At 35.6% G+C, this 24,948-nt stretch overlaps 3 protein-coding genes, 1 long non-coding RNA gene and 2 pseudogenes across 5 annotated transcripts; 4 read left to right on the forward strand and 2 right to left on the reverse strand.

Moving 5' to 3' along the window:
* On the forward strand, window positions 1-435 carry LOC118036363 (auxin-responsive protein SAUR68). Its single transcript, XM_035042031.2, has one exon. The coding sequence runs from the start codon at window positions 1-3 to the stop codon at window positions 433-435; it is 435 nt and encodes a 144-aa protein (XP_034897922.1).
* Window positions 436-1,347: 912 nt separating this feature from the next.
* On the forward strand, window positions 1,348-1,959 carry LOC118036362 (auxin-responsive protein SAUR68). The gene has a single exon (XM_035042030.2). The coding sequence runs from the start codon at window positions 1,396-1,398 to the stop codon at window positions 1,828-1,830; it is 435 nt and encodes a 144-aa protein (XP_034897921.1). The 5' UTR covers window positions 1,348-1,395; the 3' UTR covers window positions 1,831-1,959.
* Window positions 1,960-10,050: 8,091 nt separating this feature from the next.
* On the reverse strand, window positions 10,051-11,969 carry LOC140954757 (uncharacterized). 2 transcript variants are annotated; one of them, XR_012168262.1, is made up of 3 exons: window positions 11,208-11,969; window positions 10,929-11,109; window positions 10,051-10,828 (listed from the first exon to the last, which is right to left on the reverse strand). It is a non-coding gene; the product is annotated as an uncharacterized lncRNA (long non-coding RNA). The 2 variants fall into 2 exon arrangements; XR_012168261.1 differs by lacking the exon at window positions 10,051-10,828 and having other exon boundaries at window positions 10,844-11,109.
* A 571-nt stretch (window positions 11,970-12,540) lies between these two features.
* Window positions 12,541-12,978, forward strand: LOC118036367 (auxin-responsive protein SAUR68). The gene has a single exon (XM_035042034.2). It carries the CDS (start codon window positions 12,541-12,543, stop codon window positions 12,976-12,978), a length of 438 nt encoding a protein of 145 aa, XP_034897925.2.
* A 256-nt stretch (window positions 12,979-13,234) lies between these two features.
* LOC118036366 (uncharacterized) lies at window positions 13,235-15,560 on the reverse strand (annotated as a pseudogene).
* Window positions 15,561-23,403: 7,843 nt separating this feature from the next.
* LOC118036359 (uncharacterized) lies at window positions 23,404-24,188 on the forward strand (annotated as a pseudogene).
* Window positions 24,189-24,948: the final 760 nt, after the last annotated feature.

The raw sequence follows: 24,948 nt of genomic DNA on the forward strand, positions 1-24,948 counted from the left end.
ATGATCAGTGCAAAGAAGCTCGTTAAACTGGCAAAGAAATGGCAGAAGCTGGCTGCTCTGAGGCGTAAGAGAATCACATTGCCACAAATGGAGACAAGCAGTTGTAGCGCATCAGAAATGGCTGATAAGGGACATTTTGTTGTGTACTCGGCTGATCATAAACGCTTTTTGCTTCCTCTGAGTTATCTTAACAATGAGATTGTCAGAGAGCTGCTCAAACTGGCAGAAGAAGAGTTTGGACTGCCTGGCGATGGGCCTCTCACGTTGCCCTGCGATGCAGAGCTCATAGAATATGCAGTTGCTTTAATCAAACAGAGAGTCACGAGAGATGTAGAGAAGGCATTGTTGGTGTCCATAGCCACAAGTCGCTGCTCATTGTCTTCTGATGTCCATCATCAAGTAACAGACCATCAATTACCAATCTGCAGCTTCTGACGAGCAGAATTAGATTTGTAAAGAATGCAAACAACTAGATAGATTTTGTAGAATATTTTCATTATCAGGGGTACAAATTTAGTGAATTCACCAGAAATTCTGGTTTAATGATATAAATAGTTTTGCGATTTTGCATTATAAACGTCTCATCATATTTTCTCCTCAACTTTCCTGAAAAGCGAAGATAAGATTTTTTTTTCTCTCCTTGAACAAGAAGTCTCGAGTTGTATGAGCAATCACTTCTTAGAGAACTTCCAAGTCTCAAAACATTTACTCAAGGAATCAACTAAATGTAAGTTTAATATGCTTCAATGGGTTATAAGTTACAAAATATATCTATTATTTTAATAATAACTTAATTTATCTTTAATATTTATATAATATTAGATTAATAAATATAATTTATAATTTATAAATCTAAAATAAAGATAAAGTTCATGAAATAAAAATATTTTACAAAGAAAATTATAAAATTATTATAATTATAAGATTCATGTTGCATCAAAATATATTGTTTTTACTGCATGTATGATATTCAGGAACGCAATACTAAAATCATAAGACATCATCACATTGACTTCTCCATATATGATCTTAAAATATCCCCTTCTTAGAAGTTCCAGTTTGAACCAAAAGGTCTAGATTAGGCCTGGAAATGCGGGATTACCAACCTACTGGAATCATAGGTAGCAACAAACACTGTCTTGACAACTGTTATGCTCCACCTAGCTGGTTTGATTTCTAGACACAAGAAAACATGCCCACCTCATAAACAACCTCTTACATCCACCCATCACATGGTTTTGCTTCCCATGGAAAGGGACTGTTTATGGATTTGTTAATATATAATAGTCACTTCCTTTGCCATCTATCCATCAGAGAATCAGCATTCAACATTCTAAATTCTAAAGATTTCTTCCTTTGATTTTTCACTAGAAAAGAATACTTCCAAGCAACAAAATGATCAGTGCAAAGAAGCTCATCAAACTGGCAAAGAAATGGCAGAAGCTGGCTGCTCTGAGGCGTAAAAGAATTGCTTTGTCACAAATGGAGACAAGCAGTTGTAGAGCATCAGAAATGGCTGATAAGGGCCATTTTGTTGTGTACTCAGCAGATCAGAAACGCTTTTTGCTTCCTCTGAATTATCTTAACAATAAGATTGTCAGAGAGCTACTCAAACTGGCAGAAGAGGAATTTGGACTACCTACCAATGGGCCTCTCACGTTGCCCTGCGATGCAGAGCTCATAGAATATGCAGTTGCTTTAATCAAACAGAGAGTCACAAGAGATGTAGAGAAGGCATTGTTGGTGTCCATAGCCAGCAGTCGCTGCTCGTTGTCTTCTGATGTCCATCATCAAGTAACAGACCATCAATTACCAATCTGCAGCTTCTGACGAGCAGAATTAGATTTGTAAAGAATGCAAACAACTAGATAGATTTTGTAGAATATTTTCATTATCAATGATACAAATTTAGTGAATTCACCAGAAATTCTGGTTTAATGATATAAATAGTATTGTAATTTTGCATATAAACGTCTCATCATATTTTCTCCTCAACTGTCCTGAAAAGCGAAGATAAGATTTTTTTTTCTCTTCTTGAACAAGAAGTCTCGAGTTGTATGAGCAATCACTTCTTAGAGAACTTCCAAGTCTTAAAGGAAAAACATAGCTTTTATTTATTTGCCTAAAGTCTAATCAGCCTTTCAAGGTTTAAGCCTTGTGAATCAGACTCCTTCAAAGATTCACTCAGGGAATCAACTAAATGTAAGTTTAATATGCTTCGATTATATTATTATATTCATATAAATATATATCTATTATTAATAAAAACTTAATTTATCTTTAATATTTATATAATATTAGATTAATAAATATAACATATAATTTTATGAATCTCATAATTTATGAATCTCAAGTAAAAATAAAATTCTTGAAACAAAAATGTTTTGTAAAAAAATTATAAAGTTATTATAATTATAAGATTTATGTTGCATCAAAAACATTATTACTAAATAGTCATGATCAATACTCTTTTAAATACTGTATATTTATTAGAGCCATAGAAACTAATATATATTATGTTATGTCTTTTATAAAAGAAAACAGTTATTCTCATAATTTGAGGTATAAGAGATAATTAGAACTAATATGTAGGTGTTTGCATAAGACATGTACACTGAATTGACCCGCATGAGAATTTCACATGGAGAAATAACTTATATCTATGAAAAGATGTAAGGTATTATAGGATTTTTGTGAAGCTCTGCGTAGTCTTAAACTACAAGCAGTGTGTGTGTGTGTGTGTTGCAGAGAATCTACAATCAGTTACAGCAAGTGGAGTTTAACTCTACTACAATCTTATCAACCTCAACCTTATCCTAATCCTTATCTCTTAGGAATTCAAATTCAAATAGTATATACATGGATACTTGCTTACATGCCCCTTCAAGATGGACGGGGATTGATGAGTCCAATATTATCTTTGAGTAGCCAGAACAGTGAGTGAGGTAAGGATTTTGTCAGCGCATCAGCTAATTGATCTTGTGAAGACACATGAGACATTCTTAGGGTACCCGATTGTACTTTCTAACGAATGAAGTGAAAATCAATAGCAACGTGTTTCATCCTTGAGTGGAACACAAGATTTGAGCTCAGCTGGGTGGCACCAATGTTATCACAGTAGATTACTAGAGCATTATTTACTGGAAAATGTAGCTCTGTCAGGAGAGAGCAAATCCAGCTTATTTCTGCTACTATGTTAGCTATTGCTTGGTATTATGCTTCAGTGGAAGAACGGGCGGTGATGTGTTGCTTTTTGGATGACTAGGAGATGGGATTCCGACCAAGATAGATTATGTAGGCACTGGTGGAAGATAAGTCTTCCTTGTCCCCCCCCAGTCTGCATCAGAGAAGGCATGGACTGAAGGAGGTGAATGACGATGTAGAAGCAGACAGTTTTGTACAATGCCCTGCAGATAGTGTAAGACACGTTTCACCATTTGCCAATGAATGTCTGTTGGCTTATGTATGAATTGTGAAAGTTTATTGACAATGAAATAGATGTCTGGCTGAGTGAGAGATAGGTACTAAAGACTTCCAAGTGTGGCACGATAAGTGGTTGGATCATCCATTGGAACACCCATGTTCAATGTCAAGGTGCAGCCAAGAGGCAGAGGTGTAGTAATAGGTTTTGCAAGATCCATATTGTTGCGTTGTAGGAGGTCTATAATATATCTTTTTTTAGAAAGGAGCAAACCACCTATAGAATGAGCCTGAACCTCAATGCCTAAGAAATTGAGTAAGGGAAACCCAAGTCTTTTTAACGAGAAATGAGCTGCTAGACTCTTGATGAACTCGTTAACAACGTAAGCATGATTTCCTGTAACTATGATGTCATCAACATACACCAACATATAGATAAGATATGAGTTGTGCTTGCAGATGAAGAGTGAAGTATCTACGAGGGAGTTAGAAAAACCAGATGCAATCAGAAACCTCTTTAACTCTTCATACCATGCACGAGGCGCCTACTTTAGCCCATAGATAGCCTTTCAAAGCTTGCAGACAAAGTCAGCTTTGTCCAAATCAGAAAATCCTAGAGGTTAGGCCATGTAAACATCTTCAGTAAGGGTGCCTTGAAGGAAGGCGTTGTTGATGTCTAGTTAGCAAAGCTGCCAACCATTGCTGACAGTAATGCTCAGAACAAGGCAAATTGTTGTTGGTTTTACCACAGGGCTAAAAGTCTCGTGGTAGTCAAGGCCTGGGCGTTGATTAAATCCTTTCGCCACGAGTCTAGCTTTGTAGTGAGCCACGGTTCCATCAGAGTGTCTTTTGAGCCTGAAAATCCATTTATAGCCAACCACATTAGAAGCACAAGTAGGAGGGACTAAAGTCCAAGTTCCATTACTGATCAAAGCACTATATTCCTCAACCATGGCAGAGCACCAACTGGGGTCACGAATGGCTTGGGCAAGGGTGGTTGGTTCTGTGATGCCATGGGTGAGTTGGGTGGTGAATGTGAGTTTTTTTATTGGTTTACAAATGTTGTTTTTAGATCGAGTAGTCATAAAATGACTGGATAGAGTATTAGTTTGTGAGGTGATAGGCAGTGTTTGGGTGGAAGTTTGGGGTTGAGGTATGGCAGTGGACACGGTAGGCAGGGAAGATGTGGTTGATTGGGTTGCAGGCATTGGTGTTGGTAGAATGATAATTGGCAGAGGAAATATGGCATTGATAGTGCAAATATCAGGCGCAACCGATGAAGAGTGTGTAGAAGGCGCAGGAGGTGTCGTTGGAACTGAGATTATTGGTGGAATCCATATGTCTGTGGTAGTGGATTTCAATTAAGATAACATGTAACAAGATAAAATCATAACATTTTCTATATAAGATAACTTAATAATGTCAAGTCTAAGAATCACTTAAACAACCGTCATATGAGTCTTTTGTAAGCAAGTATCCATGTATATACTATTTGAATTTGAATTCCTAAGAGATAAGGATTATGATAAGGTTGAGGTTGATAAGATTATAGTAGAGTTAAACTCTACTTGCTGTAACTGATTGCAGATTCTCTGAAACATGTGTGTGTGTGCGTGTGTGTGTGTGTGTCACACACACACTGCTTGTAGTTTAAGACTATGCAGAGCTTCACACAAATCCTACAATACCTTACATGGTATCAGAGCAATCTTATTAATATTTTCTTCTTCTTTTGTCATTGCTTTAAATCACAATGAGTGATTCCTTAACCACAAATCTTGTGACTATCAATGTCACAACACAAGCTCCTTTAAAACTAAACAGTACCAATTACCTGTCATGGAAATTATAGTTTCAAACACTTTTTGTTGGCTATGATTTACACGGGTACATAGATGGTACCAAGCCATGTCCATTAGAACAACTTACCACTACCAATAGTAACATCACAACTGAACACTTGAATCCAGAATATATCACCTGGATACGTCAAGATCAGCTTATCCTCAATGCTATCATTGGATCCATTACACCTACAATTATCCCATTTATTGCTAGAGCAAAAACTTCTCGCGAAGCATAGAGAATTCTTGTTGCCACATATGCTGCTCCATCCAGAGGACGAATCAAACAAATGAAATCGCAACTCAGATTGCTAACCAAAGGCACCCTCAGTATAACAGATTTTCTACAATCTATCAAAGCCAAAGCTAATGAACTTGCAGTACTAGGTGTGCCAATTGACAATGAATACCTGACAGATAAAATTCTTGATGAACTTGGTGATGAATACCGAGAACTGGTAAGGGTTGTGCAAGCCAGGGAGAATGCCATAAGCTTTGATGAGCTTCATAAAAAGCTCTTGATGTTTGAAGCCTCTCTGTATGCAACTCCCAAAGCTGTTAATTTTTTCCCACCAACTGCTTTACATGCCAGTCGCACCCAGCGCTCTCCCTTTCTCAGAGTCAATCATAGTCTGCCTAATCACTCAAGTTATGGTGGAAACTAGCATTCACATGGCAACAAGCACTCAGGCTACACAAGTCCAAATCAGTTTCTTTTTGCTCCACCCACACACAACAGTAGCCGATTGCCACCAAAGCCATACCTTGGTTAGTGCCAAATCTGTGGCATTCAGGGTCATACAACAAAAAAATTCCCTTCCTTCTGACTTGTTCCTCTCAACAATCCAAATCCAAACACCACTTCGTGGCCACCACAAGCCAACATGGCAGCCTGCACCCCCCAGTTTCTTCTCCATGGATGCTGGACAATGGGGCATCCCACCACATTATATCTGATCTTCAAAACCTCACTCACCATCTACCATGCATAGGCACTGATGATATTTTGATAGGGGATGGTAAAGGTTTAAAAATTATGCACCTGGGGTCCAATCAACTTTCCTCCTCCACTCACTCATTTCATTTAAATAATATCCTTTGTGTTCTTGACATTAAACGCAATTTAATTTCAATATATCAATTCTGTGTTGATAATAATGTCTTAATTGAGTTCTTACCATGGTGTTTTCTTGTGAAGGATCTATTAACGAGGGAAATTCGCGTAAAGAGCAAAACCAATGAAGGTATGTACGAATGGCCGTGTGTTGTCACTCCTAATGCTTTTCCAAGTGTCAAACTCGCTCTAATAAATTGGTATTTTCGATTAGGCCATCCTGAATTTTCTGTTTTAAATACCATTTTGTCAAAGCATCATTTAAATTTACATTCAATTTCTAAAGATTTTGTTTGCAATGCATGTCAATGTAATAAAAGTCATAAATTACCGTTTTCTATCTCCAGCTTAGTGTCTCATAATCCTCTTGAATTAATATTATCTGATGTATGGACCTCTCCTCTCTATTCTCTCGATGCATTTAAATATTATGTTATTTTTGTGGATCACTTCACTAAATACATATGATTTTATCCACTAAGAAAAAAATATGAGGTCAAACCAACATTCATCCGTTTCAAAGCTCTTGTGGAAAATTATTTCAAGAAAAAAAATTATGACTATATATTATGACAATAGGGGTGAACATTGTGTTGAAAAAATTCTTTGCTACATATGGCATCTCTCATTTAACAATACCCCCACACACTCCTGAACATAATGGTTTTGCTGAGCGTCGTCATAGATATATTGTAGAAACCGGTCTCACGCTTTTAACTCATGCATCATTGCCACTTTCTTTTTGGTCATATGCCTTTTCCACCGTAGTTTATCTAATTAATCGCATGTCCACTCCAAACATTTAATACTCATTCCCTTATGATGTTATTTTTTCAACGCTCACCACATTATGAAAAACTTAAGAGTTTTTGGTTGCTTATGTTATCATTGGCTTCGTCCTTACAATGCACATAAGTTAGAACCCCGGTCCAAACTATGCATTTTCCTCGGTTATTCTTTGTCGCAAAGTGTTTATTTGTGTTATGAACCCACCTCCTCCAAAATTATTGTGTCTAGGCATGTAACATTTCATGAACATATTTTTCCATATCATTCTTTACATACTACAAAAACTACATTGAACTATATGAAGGTACTTGAGTGATCAAAGATCCATCACCCTAGAAGAATTAGAGAAAATATCTCATATGTTCTCAAATAATATTGACTGAGAAATCTTTGGCCAAGGTGGAATGAGATTTGAAAAGAATTTCAAATATAATTCAAACAATCAATGACTATTACGTAAAAAACAAACATAATTTAACATGGCAGACATACTCCATATTTTAATGTTAAATCGGAACATTATTGATAAAAAGATATTAATTACACTAAGAAACCAATCACTGAAAGGTCAAACCACTCATGACTTTTTTAATTGAGGACCATGACACGTTGCTAGATAATATACCTGATCTTCAGATATAAATTAATCAATTGTTGAATTGATAATAAATTAAATTGTTTAATTCTATGTAATTAGAATTATAATTTATATCTAGGTCAACATATTATGAACTTAATAGGTCACACACATTAAAAATTATTAGTCATAAAATTAAACTAGGATGATTTAATTAAGTATGACTTGATTAAAATATATTTTAGAAATTAAGTACTAGAATATAATTAATACAGGAATTATATTTCTAGACCTAGAATAATCAATTAAGGACTTGATTGAGTTAATTTCTAAAATTTTCCTGAATTAATATATAGATATTATATAAGGAAAAAAATTAATATTTTACCAATTTATAGGGTTTTTTAGATTTTTTCTATAAATGATAGCTTATGCCTCTTATTTCTTAATGATTGTCTATTGAACCGAAAAATTATGCAAATCATAGAATAGAGAGCTAACATTCTAGACATAGCAATTCATCTCTTCTAAATAGGGGTTTAGAAGATTTCTCACTGATGGTTCGTGTGAATTATTGTTGAAGACCGAACAATTGAACGGTTTGTGGATTACAACAACCTGACCCTTAAAGAATTGTTCAAAACCGAAAAGAATCATATCTTAAAGTAATAAATTTCTAATTAATTTTAGATATGTCTAACGGGATCCTAAAAAATCCCGAATAATTTTGTTTTATTTTTTTTTTACTGCGTGTATGATATTCATGAATATAACACTAAAAATCATAAAACATCATCACATTGACCTCTCCAGATATGATCTTAAAATATCCCCTTCTTAGAAGTTCCAGTTTGAACCAGAAGGTCTAGATAAGGCCTGGAAATGGGATTACCAACCTACTGGAATCATAGGTAGCAACAAACACTGTCTTGTGGCTATTGGAGAAATCATAATGATCACTTTCTAAAATAATCAACTACAATCATTTGATAGTTGATCTTCTATTTCACAATAATTATCAGGAAAATACTATTCAGTGTTTAACAACACTGATCAATCACATGCTTCATGCTATGTTTGTGGAAATGACTCTATGGCAATGGCTACAGACAATAGCGTACTCAAGCCTCATCACAGCAATAACTTATCTCCTTCCATGTGCATTTCTAACTAGCAAACGAATCTGGTTTCCATTTTCTTTTCAGGTACCATACAGCTTTTGTTTCTTTCTAGTCCAGATGGAGCTGACAGTAGCAAGTGAATCATTGTTGAACACACAGGGCCATTTTCTTAACACTCTGATCAATAATGTTTTATGATTCTAGTAAACTCCTTGAGTGGCAAAACATTCAACATTGAGTGTACTGCACAACTCTCGAACAAGTTACCATGTCCTTTTCAAAGAAGTTGGGTTTTGTCAAAAAAATCAACTTAATCTAATAGTTTAAGCTAGGTAAGGTTCCAGAATATGATTTATATTATTTTCTAACACACTCTCTCGACTGAAAGTCATTTGGGCTTGAAACTTGCACAGACCTATATTACCTTGTGTTTAATTTTTATCAAGTAAATAAGGATAGTGAGATTCGAACTTGAGACAACTTGATCATGAAAGTTTTGATACTATATCAAAGAACCAACTTAACTTAATAATTTAAGCTATTAAATGAAATCTTAGATATAATTTATATTATTATGTAATAGGTCACTTGTGAAAAATATTTCATGGATAAGTAAGCTGTAAGAACTCTACGTTTACTTGTTGAATTCCTCTCCCCATGTACAAATCCATCATGTGAAAGAGAAGGGGTAAGTTCAGTTGATTTTACTTTTAGCGTCAAGACTGTCAAATTGTACACAGTTCCATATCAGCTTGCTATCATTCAATCAGACAACGGAATTTATGACCTGTTAACAAAATTCATAGGTCCTGCTGCATCGAACCACAGGACAGGATGAGACACTTATCTGAAACCTTAACTTACAGATTGCCCAGTTCAGCCATAGGTCCTCACTCCTCGGGTCCGCTGTATGATCATCGCTAGACTGTGGTAATCGAGTTCCAACAGAAGGACTTGTGAGCCATCATTTTACCTACTTCTGTTCGGTAGCTGCACAGGGGACGGGTCCAATATTCTGTCTCTCAATGAAATTTCTAGACGACAGATTTAATTTTGCACGGCTCCTCTAGCTTGCATCAATATTTGAGTATTCGTTACATGAAATCATAGAAAGCAGATACATATTCATGTCAGCTTACTAATTTATCTTCATTTTCTGTGGTTCGTGGAGGCTGTTGTGACCTGCAGTCATAAAGTCAGCATATTTTTAGTATATTTTGCTGTTAAACTAACAGACAGAATACATCATTGACAACTGCTATGCTCCACCTAGCTGGTTTGATTTCTAGACACAAGAAAACATGCCCACCTCATAAACAACCTCTTACATCCACCCATCACATGGTTTTGCTTCCCATGGAAAGGGACTGTTTATGGATTTGTTAATATATAATAGTCACTTCCTTTGCCATCTATCCATCAGAGAATCAGCATTCAACATTCTAAATTCTAAAGATTTCTTCCTTTGATTTTTCACTAGAAAAGAATACTTCCAAGCAACAAAATGATCAGTGCAAAGAAGCTCATCAAACTGGCAAAGAAATGGCAGAAGCTGGCTGCTCTGAGGCGTAAAAGAATTGCTTTGTCACAAATGGAGACAGGCAGTTGTAGAGCATCAGAAATGGCTGATAAGGGCCATTTTGTTGTGTACTCAGCAGATCAGAAACGCTTTTTGCTTCCTCTGAATTATCTTAACAATAAGATTGTCAGAGAGTTACTCAAACTGGCAGAAGAGGAATTTGGACTCCCTACCAATGGGCCTCTCACATTGCCCTGCGATGCAGAGCTTATAGAATATGTGATTGCTTTAATCAAACAGGGAATCACCAGAGATTTAGAGAAGGCATTATTGGTGTCCATAGCCATCAGTAGCTGCTCAATGCTTTCTGATCTCCATCATCAAGTAACAGACCATCAATTACCAATCTGTAGCTTCTGAAGAGTGGAATTAGAATTGTAGACACTGTATAAATTGATATAAGTATAAATTGATAAATTTTATAGAATAGTCAGAAAAAAATTAAATTATCAAGTATATATTAATACAAATTCAGAGAATTCACCAGCAATTCTTTTAGCTCAACATTACTGCATTACAATGGCCTCGTAAACATTTCCTCTTTATCAATCCATGAAGCAGATAAATGAGGATTTTTTTCTCTTGACCAAAATTTCTCAAGTCTTACTACACGAGCAGTTGTAGCACATCATCCACAGCTGAGAAGGGCCATTTTGTTGTGTACTCTGCAGATCAGAAATGGTTTTCGCTTCCTTTAGATTATCTTAACAATGAAATTGTCAGAGAAAGAAGAGTTTGGACTTTCTAGCAACGGGCCTCTCACCTTGTCGTGTGATGCAGAGCTGATGGTATATGCAATTGCTTTGATCAAACAGCAGGTCACTTGTGATGTAGAGAAGGCACTATCGATGTCCATAACAAACAGTCCCTGCTCATTATATTCAAATCTCCATCATCAACTAACAGATCATCAATTACCAATGTGCAGCATCTGATTAACAGGATTAAATTTGCAAACAAAGCAAAAAAAGTGCACCTGATTACTCTTCTCGATGGAAAGTACAAAATTTGAAGTTTTATAGGAAAAACAATGCTATGATTCATTTCCTTGAAGGTTTCTGAGATGTTTATACAAGTTCTTTTGAACTGTATGGATCAGAATCCTAAGAACACAGATCAACTACATAACTTCAGAAGTAAGTGCATCATTGCTTAATACTTCTGATCAAAGATGTTTATTAATTCAACTAAACCTCTAGTGATTCTCCAATTGAAGCAGTGATCGATTGGTTCACATCTCAATTTTTATATTTCAAGAAACCCTTGAAGAACGTACCATGCCCTTTTAGAGAAGTTGCATGTATGAAATTTATTGTTCAAGAAAATCTAGCAGTTGAGTTGTAGCGTGATAATATATCAATTGGAGACCGTCACTCCCAGACTTACAAACTGCTAATAGAATTCATAGAAGCTGCTGTGAAAAAAGATTCAAGCCACCAGGACAGGAAGAGATGACGTTCAAGATTCTGCTTACAAATTGCCTTCGATCAGATATAGGTCCTCAAGTCCACTGTACAGTCATCTCTAGACTTTAAGGTAATCACATTCCAGGTAGGAACAAGAATGATTTTTGAGCCATCATTTTCTTGCTTCTGTTTGGCAATTCTCCGACATGATGGGTCTGATATTTTGTTTTTCTACATGTTTGGACTATAATTTCCACAAACTTCCAGCTTTCAACATTCATAAAGCACTCGTTACATGCAGCCGCAGGAAGTGCGACCATGTTCAAATTCATGCCTGCTTACCAATTTATCTTCATTTTTGTGGTTCACTTTCTGCTGTGATATAAGCGTTATTTTGAAATGCTTTGCTGTTCAGCTACCGGGCAGAGGAGCAAAGAAATAACCATCCCTATGCTCCACCTTGATGAGTTGATTGCTAGACACAAGCAAACAAGCCCACCTCATACACAACCTCCCACGTCCGCTAATCACATGGTTTTGCTTCCCATTGATAGGGAACGTGTGTGGTTTGGTTAATATATGATACTCCCTTCCTTTGTCCTCTACCCATCACAAAACAAGCATTCTGTATTTCAAGTTCCCAAAATTATCTTCCTCTACTTCACTCGTGAAATATTTTCCAGAAACAAGATGATGATCAGTGCCAAGAAGCTCATCAAACTGGCAAGGAAATGGCAGAAGATGGCTGCTATAAGGCGAAAAAAAATCACACTGCCACAACCAGACACAAGCGGTTGTAGCACATCAACAACAGCTGAGAAGGGCCATTTTGTTGTGTACTCTGCTGATCAGAAACGGTTTTTGCTTCCTTTAAATTATCTCAACAATGAAATTGTCCAAGGGCTACTTAAACTGGCAGAAGAGGAGTTTGGCCTGCCTAGCAGTGGGCATCTCACTTTGCCGTGTGATGCAAAGCTAATGGAATATGCAATAGCTTTGATCGAACAGAGGGTCACTAGAGATGTAGAGAAGGCATTGCTGATGTCTATGGCTAGCAGTCACTGCTCAACATCCAAAGATCTCCATCATCAAGAAACATGCAATCAATTATCAATTTTCAGCTTCTGAAGAGTAGATTAGTTTCGTAAACGACAAAAACAAGTAGACGCTGGTAAATTTTGTAGAAAAGTACAAATTAGGAGATACATAATTCCTTTGATAAAGTTCGTTAACTACAATCTACAAGAAATCTCTAGCAATTCTAGTTTACGGATACAAGTTAAAGATACTTGCATCAATGATTTAATCATAATTTCCTTCTATGATCCTTTAAGCAAATAAAAAAGTATGTTCTGCTTGGGGCGAAAACATTTAAGAGTGCATCTGCCAAAAAACAAAATAAAGAATAAGAATGAAAATCTCATGCGTACAAGTGAAGTAGCAATCAGTGCCATTAAACGCCATTACAACAAAGCTTTGAAGTAACACAAAGAAATTAAAGTGGCAATCACTATTGCCAGACTGCAAAAAGGAACCAGACACATGGCTTTGCACTTGAGCTACACAAACTTTACGAATATGCTCACGTGGATGTCCAGTTATAAAAAAAAAGGTCTAACAGAATCAGAGTGTGAGACAACAATAACACAGGAACATGAGATTCACCTAGTGTTGGATTCATCTAGGTCGGTTAACTTGTCCCTTTGGTTATATGAACACACACTAACCCAAATTGTATCAAATCCTTTCTGCAATTAGCAATTGCTCGAGCTCCTCCCTCCGCCGCTCTAATTCCTGAGATTGTTGATCCATGTATGTTAATAGAGGAAAATCTAAGTTCCAACCAAAATTTGTTAAAATGATAGACAGAAACATCAACAGAGGAAAATCTGAGTTCCAATCAAAGTTTATAAGAAAGACAGACAGAAACATCAATAAATCATTAACAAGAAAGCACCATTTGTCTAATAAAACCAACTGCATACTCTCACAATGTTAACTGCTGTCCAAGCACATGTACATCAGGTTCAGAATCTTTATGCCTGATTTTAAACACAGGTGAAAACTACATCCCCGAGTACTTACTGTCACCTAAATCGGAAGAATGAAAAAAGGATTCATATAAACCGCATACCTGGTTACAGAAGCCTGTTTGCTTATAGATTTGATTTAGGGTATATCAGAACCCTTTCAACAGCATTATGGTAACGAGCAATCACAGCTCATAGCACTTCAAGTTTTAGAGAGCACAACATAATTTTGATTCATTTCCTCAAATTGGCTATCCATTTCACTCTCAGATTATTAAGAGTTATTAATATATTTCTCTTCTTGCATGCATTGTACATAATAAGGATGCTTATAGAAAACTTGCAACTCGTGTTCCTGTTTGTTGCTAAAACTTCATATCATGCCATGACCTCCACAAAGTGATGGCACAGCTAACACATAATTGCATAACTTGGAGCAACAGCATACACGTATAGCATGGAGTAAAATGCAGAACGGGGAGCTCATATGAACACTCAATACCAATCATCATTTCAGGAGCTACAGTAATATAAAGCTTACCTCCAGATCCTTGACAGCCTGCTCCCTCGTAGTTTCTTTCTTCTGACGAGACCGTTTGAGAAAGCCAATGCACAGAATTCCCTGGAAATTGGAATCACAATCAATAGCAACACATCATTGGATTAGTCTTGAAATTCCCAAAAGGAAAAGCAAACCCAAACTCAAAGTTAGTTATTCTACTCAACCAAGCTCAACTTAAACCAAAGTCCTAGTTCATTTATTTTCTTACTGAAATAACATAAACTAGACACAAGCCAAGGAGCATTTATAGCTAGCTATATTTTGTAGAAGAACAAGCTCCTTCTGGTTTGATGAATAGTCAGGGAAAGCTCTCGTCATTACTGCAACACTGAAAAAAAAAAATCATCATTTCAAAACCCTAAGGAGATATTAATGACTCCACGCTAGCGAGCCTAATGCACATTTTGCAGCCCTCGTTAACACAAATGACTTACAAGATTTGCAGCATGCCCCTCCCTGCCCAATACTCCAATATCTGCAGCATATGAATTCAACATTTGCACCACCAGCCAGCATAATAATTTAATTAATTCAATTCAATAAATTAGACCAAACTCCAATTTTCACACATTAAACAAGTAATAAATAAATAAAAAATTCAAGAAATCAGAAAAAAGAATGAACCTTCCAGAACTTAATAACAAATCCCCACTCCGTCTCCGCAACCACCACAATAAACGCAATCACCACCGCATAACACCTGAATATTCCATCAAAAACCTACACAAAACAACAACCAATCAGAAATCAACAACTCGCACACTCATTCAATCACCCACCTGATGCATACATACACTTAGAGATATATAGCCTTACATCAGAACCGTCTTTAAAGGATCTAACGGCGGAGAGAACGTTGACGGCAACACAAAGAATCGCAGTGAGTGAAGTTACAAAGCTGAAACACCTACAAATTACTAACAACGGGTCCGGTCCGGGTCGAGCTAAGGCGGTGGCTCGTGCTCTGGAGCTTGATGACGATACTCTAGGAAGAGCCGGAGACAGAGGTAAGGTCTCTGTTTCTCTCGCTGCCATTGAAACTGAATCGAAACGTGTCTATGCCCTTAGAAGAAACGTCTTTGTCATTTTCTTCTGTTTTCTGCTCTTTGATGATTTGAAGCGGGATTCTTTTCTTTCACCTATTATTCAAGAAAGGAATGGAAGGTGGTGGCAGATTGACACGTGGCTGTTGTCGTCTGATGGTGACTGGCACGTGTCTGGGGTATGCTGTTTCGGGTTTTCCCTCCTTACAGTGGCTTTATGGGCTTCTCGTTGGCTCATTTTCTAGGAGAGCGCATAGTGTAATGGGCCGGGTTTAAAAAAGTAATGATAGCTAGCCTGGTTTTCAAAAATTAATAGAGGTGGTCAGATTTATTTATTTTTAAAGAAAATTATTCAAATAAATAAAACAGGGAGACGGTGATAATTTATATCCTTTCAGTTCAAAACTAAAATGGAATTATTATTATTTTGAAATTATCTGGATCTCTCATTAATCAAAGATATTTAAAAAAATAATCCTTTAATTACACCTGAAGACGAAAAGAGAATATTATTTCAAATTTAATTTAATTTTGTTCATTCATTCAAGTTAATTTAATTTTGTTATTACAATCAAATTTTTTTAGTGTGAAAATTCTTGAAAATTAAAAGTAAAATATTTATTAATTTTTGTTGATATTCCATTATATACATGGGAGCCAGGGAGAAAATTTAAAAAGAAAAGGAAAACAAGAGAAAAATAAAATTTTAATATTAATAGTGGAGCCGCATTGAAATTCTTCTGTGAATTATAGGATCGATGTTCACAATTGAATCTAGACTGAAACATTGTCTTTATCTTAAGACATAGTGTGACGGTAGTGGCGATGTTTTTGTTCAACCTCAATAATATGATATTTGGTTATTAAATAAAGTTATGGTTTGGTTCATGGAACCCACTAATAAATTAGGTTTTACCTTAATTTTTGATGAAGCAATTTTGTATACTTCTCATTCAGTGTTTTGTATTTTTAGCTTTTTTTTTTTTTTTTGTTGAAAAGATATACAATGGTATATCTACACCAGCATTTAAATATTTAAAATCAAAGTGAACCGGGAACCCTCCCCTAAAATAAAAATGGGCAGGCAAGGTTGCTTTACACTATCAAGTCCTTATCTGCAAAAGGCATTTGCTCACTAAGAAGAAGAGATATTTTAGCAAGAAACAAAACAAAATGTTGCTTCCCTCCAATTTGTATTCTTTTATCAGATAATTGAACCTTGAATATATTGTCCACTGTTCACGTTATATGTGAAGAGTGGAGAGTGATCGGTCTCTGGCGTTTCCATCGTCTCTCAGTCCATCACCGCCACGCTATTCTTCCCCTTTCCCTTCTCCTTCTTTTTTGTTTGGGCTGCTCTCCATTGTTCTGCAAAGTGAACAGTGGAGAGTGAATTATATCTCTGGTCTCCACTATTCACGTTGCTTGTGAACAGTGGAGAGTGACCGGCCTCTAGCATTTCCGTCATCCATCAGTCCATCACCATTGCGCTGCTCTTCCCCTTCCCCCTTCTCCTTTGTTTGGGCTGCTCTCCACTGTTCTGCAAAGTGAACAGTGGAGAGTGAATTATAATTCACTCTTCAGTCTCCATTATTCATAATTGGACCAGTCTGATCCAAACCTAAATGCATTGAATTGGTCCGACCCCATAAATAAAATAAAAATCCAAAAAAAATTCTCAAATGTTGTGTTTTATTATTAAAAAAAACTAGTGTTTAACATTAATCAATGGCACAACATAATTACATTAGAAGGAGATCGCATGATGACGTAACATTTGCAAAATTTGATCGCAATCCCAATTTTGTTTCGATGATATTTTACCTTATGTTGTTGTGCGCTCAAGAAGCTATGAAAATTGTATTCCTTATCGGATGGATTTCATTCGTAATAGAATTACAAATAATTTAATAGAATAATAAAAAATATTTTATGTAAATTATTGTTTATTTCATGATGTAATAGTAGTAGTTAAATCCACAATATTGAAATTAAAACCATCAATATTAATATATATCTTTTTTTAGTTATTATAACCTCAATTTCCAAAAGTATTCTTAACCAAACACATCAAAACAACTTTTTGTTCAATCTCACTTTTAACCATAGTTTTAACTAAACATATATTTTAATCCAACCTCAATTAAAAGTACTTTTTATAAAATAATGTTTTCAAATCACAACTATAAAAACTATCACAATACCAAATACATTCTAAAAAAACGCTACCATAATAACCCAAGGTCCCAAGGAGAGTTTTTTTAAAAAAAAAGAAAATTAGCAACAGAAAATTTTTATTTAAAATAACATGGTTAAAAAGTTATTTATAAAAATAACACAATTTATTGAGATACATAGGCTATGGATGCTCGATCTTAAAATTACAATGGCTAAGGTTTTTTCTGGCATTTTCTATCTCTATGAAAAAAAAAACTTCAACAAATAATATTCAACACAATTCACATAAACAACCTATACGCACACGCGCGCGCGGCGCGCGCGCGCGCACACACACACACACACACACACATATATATATATATATATATATATATATAGAGAGAGAGAGAGAGAGAGAGAAGTCATGGTGGGGAGAGAGATCAAGAGAGGAAGGATGAGGGTGGCACAAGAAAGGAGACAGAAATAAGAAGAAAATGAAAAGCAATTTTTCAGTTATTTTTTTTAATTAATGTGAGTGCCCTAGTCATTACGTGCACATTGACTAATCTCACAAGCTATAAAGTTAACGATCATGTAAGCCTCCAGTGGTCCTGAGATTTGTAAGACTCGAACCAGCGATATCTAGGAAGCAAACCTAGAACATGATCAGTATCTAATTCTATTGGTCATGCATAGGAGTCATGCACATCTCATTGGTCTTGCATGTTAGATCTACATCTTAATTGGTCGGGCATGTAGGATATACACCCCTTAACAAATTGAACTATTTTCATAAATAAGTTAAGTTATGCTATTTTGGATAAAATAAATTTAACAACTATACTAATTAAAAAAGATAATAATAAAAACCCTCAAATTCAAGCCAATAAGGCTTACCACTGTAGTAATTAAAAAATTAAAAAAGATAATAAATAAATCCCAAATCCAAGCCAACAAGCTTTACTATTTTTTTTTCTTTTCAAATGGCCAATTCTCCTCGGACCCAAATTTGTAGAATAAGATTAATTCTTTTTAGTTATTAAATTAGATCTTTATTTTATGCATGTATATATATATACACACCTGGTCATGGTCTTACATTATTTTTAACTCATTTGAATGAAAGAATTCATAAAACTTTTATTTATCCTTATATTTTAAATGTTTATGCACATATATAATTAAAATATGAAAATGTTGAGAAACCTTTGGTCACAGAATGAAATCAAGGCTCTATAATTGTATATACTTCCACACCTTATTGAATGAACTTGGCTATATATAGCCTTATAGTAGTAACATAAAACAAAAGAAATATCATGTGAATGTTGTGTTAGCATTACAGTTGCTAACAGAAACGGTTAACTCCTACAAATACGCAATCCACATATCAATCCTTCCCCTAAACTAACCGTGATACATAGTTAGTTTAGCTTAGTAGCTTTACACATTCCCATCTGACTTCTAAACTTCTGGAAAGATTCCAACTTCAATGATTTTGTCATCATATTTGCAGTATGTTTTTCTGTTCCATAATGCAGCAATTCAATAATTCCATCGTTAGCGAATTCTCTCAAGAAATGAAAGCGGACATCAATATGCTTGCTTCTCCTATGCATGATAGGATTCTTTGACAATTTAATAGTGGAGCTATTGTCACACATAACTATGGTACTCTTTTTTTGAACATGTCCCAGCTGATCCAAAACTCTTCTCATCCACACCACTTGACCTGCACACCCTACAATTGCCACAAACTCTGCCTCTATGGTTAACAATGTAATAATTGGTTGTTTCTTTGATAACCAAAATGTTGCCCCAGAACTTAAAAGGAAAACATAACCGAAAGTGCTTTTTCGATCATCTAAGTCACAAGCATAGTCACTGTTGGTTTAAGCAATTAAGTCATTTGAGCTCCTCTTCTTGTACATGATTCTATAATCAAAAGCACCCTTTAAGTATCCTTAGTATCCTCATATATCCTTTAAGTTCTGTAGGTTTAGCCATGTATCTGCTAATCAAACTTACACTATAAACTAAGTTTGGACGAGTTGAAATGAGATACATGAGACTCCCTACGATCTGATTATAAAACGATTCATCAACTACAACTCCATCTTGGAACCTGGAATAATCGGGCTATTGACTTCACGACTTTCTATCATTCCAAATTGCTTCAAAATCTCCATTGCATATTTCTTTTAGCAGATGAAGATACCATCACTTTTTTATGATACTTCAATGCCAAAAAAGAACTTCATTTTCCCTAAATCAGTCATCTAAAAAACTTGCATCATTGAACACTTGAAACTACTCATCATCTCTTCATCATCATAAATATATATTAGATCATTAACATAAACACTTATAATAAGTATTTTACCTTCTTTGCTCCGTTTGGTGAAGAGTGTCTGCTCATTTGGACATTTTTCAAAACCCTCATTGACAAAGTAATTTTCCATGCGATTGAACCAAGCTCATGGAGCTTGCTTTAAGCCATATAGAGCCTTGTGTAGCTTGTAGACTTTGTCCTCACTTCCCTTAATCTCATAGCCCTTTGGTTGTTCAACATACACATCTTCATTAAGTTCACCATGAAAGAAGGCTAACTTCACATCCAACTAGAAAATATTCCAGTTTCTTTGAGCTGCTAGAGCCACTATCATCCTCACAGTTTCAATCCTTGCCACTAGAGCATATACTTTTATATAGTTTATTCCATGTTTTTGTGTGTACCCTTTAGCCACCAAACATGCTTTGTGCTTCTCAAACTCTCCATGCTCATTATACTTGGTTTTGTAAATCCATTTCACCCTAATTTTCTTGACTTCAACAGGCAACGTAACTAATGTTCATGTCTTGTTCTTCTCTATAGACTTGATTTCATTGTCCATAGTCAATCTCCAGTTTGTATCTTTCACTGCTTCTTTATAATGCATTGGATGACTTGACATTATCAGAGCCAATTCTTCATCTTCAAAAGAACCAAAACTCTCCCCAGTAACATAATCCTTCATCCATGCTGGAGGTTTTCTCATTCTCATACCTCCTTTATTATCCTCAATGTCTCTATTATCAGTGCATACATCTCCCTCATTATCCTCACTGTCTTTATTATCAGCACATGCATCTCCCTCATTATCCTCGCTACAATTATTCTTATGTTCAATGCTACTATCATTGATACCATCTACTTCTTCTCCATCGCCATCTCCCCATTCTAAATCCACCAACATCTGCTCTTGAAAGCTCTTATCCCAATCCTATTGTTTCTCCTCTTCAAATATCACATCTCTACTTACTACTACTCTTTTTGCAATCGGGTTGAATAGCCTATAGCCCTTGGATTCCTCACTAACACCTAAAAATATACACTTAACTCTTTTATTATCAAGTTTAGTTCTTTGTACCTCTGGCACATGAACATGTGCTATGCACCCGAAGACACGAAAATGATCAACAGAAGGCTTAATTCCACTCCACAGCTCTGCTAGTGTGATGTTTTTTACCATCAAGGTTGGACATTTGTTCAGCACATAATTGCTCCAATTTACTGCCTCTGCCCAAAGTGTTTTTGGAACTTTCTTCTTATATAGCATTGCAAGAACCATGTTCATTACTATTCTATTCTTTCGTTTAGTTATACCATTTTGTTGAGGAGTGTAGGCATTGTCAATTGACACTTAATGCCATTTTGCTTATAAAATTTGTTGAATTCAAGTGAGGTGAACTTGTCTTTTCTATATGTTTATAAACACTTAATAGGTAGGCTTGTCTCATTGTCCACCATCTTTTTAAAACACTTGAAATGGCTTAGTGCTTCCGATTTTTCGAGCAAAAAATATATCAATGACTTTCTACTATAGTCATCTATAAAACACATAGTGTATTTTTTATTGCCATATGACATAGAGGTAATTGGACCGCAAATATCTGCATGGATGAGACCCAATACTTGACTTGCTCTCCAAGAACGTTTCCTTGGTATAGGATCACAATGATGCTTCCTAATGATGCAGTCTGTGCACAATTCATCTGAGACAATAAATGTAGGAAGACCACGTACCATTTTCTTGCTTTACAGAGTCCTTAAACCTTTATAGCTTAGATATCCATATATGTGATGCCAAAGTTGTGACAGATTCTACTGTTTTTGTGAGCTTGTGTGGAGACACTCATTGTGTTGTTATTGGGATGTCACTTGTGATTGAGTTAGTATAATGAACATCCTGTTGGCACTCATATTTGTCTTAATGATCAAACCTTTATGAGGGTGGTAAATATTGCATACCCCTCCCTGAATCAAAATTGTCAAACCCTTCTCTTGAAACTACCCTATGCTCAAAAGATTATTCTTGAGTTCTAAGACATAGTATAATTCAGTCACAGTAAGATTGATTCCATTCAAATTCAGCTTCACACTTTCTTTGCTCATCACATTCATACTGGTGTTGTTTCCTAACCTTACCAATTGCCAAAAACTATCATCAATCTTATTGAACATGGTTTTATCTCCACATATTTGATTTGAGCATCTTGAATTAAGGAACCATGCATCTCTTCCTTTAGCTCTATTTTCTTCTACATAGGACATCAACAACATCTCATCTTCCTCATCAATATCCTTGGCATAGTTGACTTTTTTATTCCAAGAAGGGCACTCATACTATAAATGGCCTAGTCTATGACACCGATAGCATTCAATTATAGCCTTATTGAAACTGTTGCTACTGCTGCCTCTTCCTCTTCCTCTACCTCTACCCCTATAAGCAATCTTACCTTGTCCTTTACCTTTCCCTTCTACCAGTGTAACCTTCAAAACCTGTTCTTCACCATGATTTTTTCAAAACTTCTGCTCATTCATAATTAATGAGCTTTGAAGTTCATCGACAGAAAGATTATCAATGTCTTTTGACTCCTCTATACAACAGACAATGTAGTTAAATTTTTCTGTAAAAGTACAAAGAATTTTCTTTACAATCTTCACATCCTCTATCTCTTCTCCATAGACTCTCATCTTGTTTGCCACTATCATGACTTTAGAAAAGTATTATGTCACTCCTTTGGAGAATTTCATATCCAAGGTTTCAAATTCTCGTCATAGTTCTTGAAGATGAGACTTCTTGACTCTTGCATTCCCTTCAAACCTTTTCTTCATGGCATCTCAAATATCTTTGGCAGTATCCTTCTTTAGAATCGTGTCAAGAACTGTGCGGTCTAAGGCTTGGAAGAGATAATTCTTCACTTTGAGATCCTTCATTTTCAACTCATCCATTTTCTTCCTTTTTGCATCCGTTTGCATAAAGCCATTTGCTGGCTCATCAAAGCCAAACTCTACCAATCCCCGTAATTCTTTTGAATGCAAGAATTTTTCCATAAGCATGCTCCAATAGTGACCATTAAACCGAGGAATGGACGTCTGCATAAAATTTCCTTCGCTAGACATCTCTCTCACACTCGTGTTTGGAATAATTCAAAGATGCAGCTTTGATACCAATTATTGAGAAACCTTTGGTCACATAATGAAATCAAGGCTCTGTAATTGCATATACTTCCACACCTTATTATTGAATGAACTTGGTCATATATAGCCTTATAGTAGTAGCAGAAACCAAAAGAAATATCATATGAATGTTGTGTTAGCATTATAGTTGCTAAAAGAAACAGTTTCTCAACAGAAACAGTTAAGAAATGGTTAACTCCTACAAATATGCAATCCGCTTGTCAGAAAATAATAAAATTATATTAAAATTTAATAATGGGGGCCATGCACAACTCTGATAAAAACATGTCCATGACTGATTACAATAAAGGAGATGGAAGGAAAATTTCAATCAATGATGAGGATGAGCCAAGCTACACCGAAGAAGGTGCTGATGGTCACAATGATGTAAAAAGAAGGAAAAAAGGGACTCTGTGGCACCGTGTTAAGTGGACTGATAAGATGGTGAGGCTCTTGATAACTGCTGTGTCTTATATTGGTGAGGATGTGACTTCAGATTGTGGTGGTGGAATGTGTAGGAAATTCACAGTTTTGCAGAAAAAAGGCAAGTAGAATCAGTTTCAAAAGTCATGGCTGAAAGAGGTTTTCATGTTTCTTCACAGCAGTGTGAGGATAAATTTAATAACCTTAATAAAAGGCTCAATCATATGTTTGGGAGGGGCACTTCTTATCAGGTTGTGGAAAACCTTGCACTTTTAGATGTTATAGATTATTTAATAGAGAAGGATAAAGATGATGTTAGGAAGATATTAAGCTCAAAGCATCATCTCCTCTATGAAGAAATGTGTTCCTATCATAATGGAAATAGGTTGCACCTGCCACGTGATCTAGCTTTGCAGCGTTCCCTATTGTTGGCTCTAAGAAGTAGAGATGATCATGACAACGATGATGTAAGGAGAAACCAACGTGATGATCTTGATGAAGATGATCAAGAGATTGAAACTGATGATCATGATGAATTTGGGGAGAATCAAGTCTCTCCTGAAAGTTCAAAAGCATCTTTGAAAGTGTTTAAAAAAAATGTTTACGAGAAGAAATGAAGATAGGAGGAAGAAGAGAAGAGACAACAAATATTGTAATTTGAATTTATTTCAATTGAATGAATAAAACTGATTGCTTGCTTTCATTGCAATCGTTACACATATATATTCAAAAATAAAGAAACATAATTGCAAACTTCTAGCATGAAATCATGTTATGATCTGTTAATATAATAACAGAATAACTAACTCCTAGAGACTAGGACAACAACTTATTATTTGCATGATAATTCAGAAATAACAGAAACAAAAAACATCTTCGACAGCTCCATGAAGCAATCTTCAACACTCCTCCTTGCTTGAGGAGTTACAAACTCTAATCATTTGTCTTAAAAACTCAAACCTATTTATTGGAAGTGGTTTAGTAAACTTATCAGCCAATTGATTTTCAGACTTGCAATAAATCAATTTAACTTCACCATTTTTCTGCACCTCCCGCAAAAAAATAAAGCTTGATGTTAAAGTGTTTAGTTTTTCCATGAAACACTGGATTATGAGATATTGTTATAGCTGCTTGGTTGTCAACTGAGATTTCAGTTGCTTCTTCTTCTTCCATGTGTAAATCTCATAACAACTTTTATAACCATAATGTTTGGTTTACTACAATTGTGGTTGTAATGAACTCTGCCTCTGCAGTAGATTAGTCCACGATATCTTGCTTCTTAGATGACCATGAAAATATAGCAGATCCTAGATTAAAACAGAATCCAGAGGTGTTTCTCATGTCATCAATGGAGCCACCTCAATCACTGTCAGAAAA

Source organism: Populus alba, chromosome 17 (assembly GCF_005239225.2).
Source record: "Populus alba chromosome 17, ASM523922v2, whole genome shotgun sequence".
Classification (NCBI taxonomy): Eukaryota; Viridiplantae; Streptophyta; class Magnoliopsida; order Malpighiales; family Salicaceae; genus Populus; species Populus alba.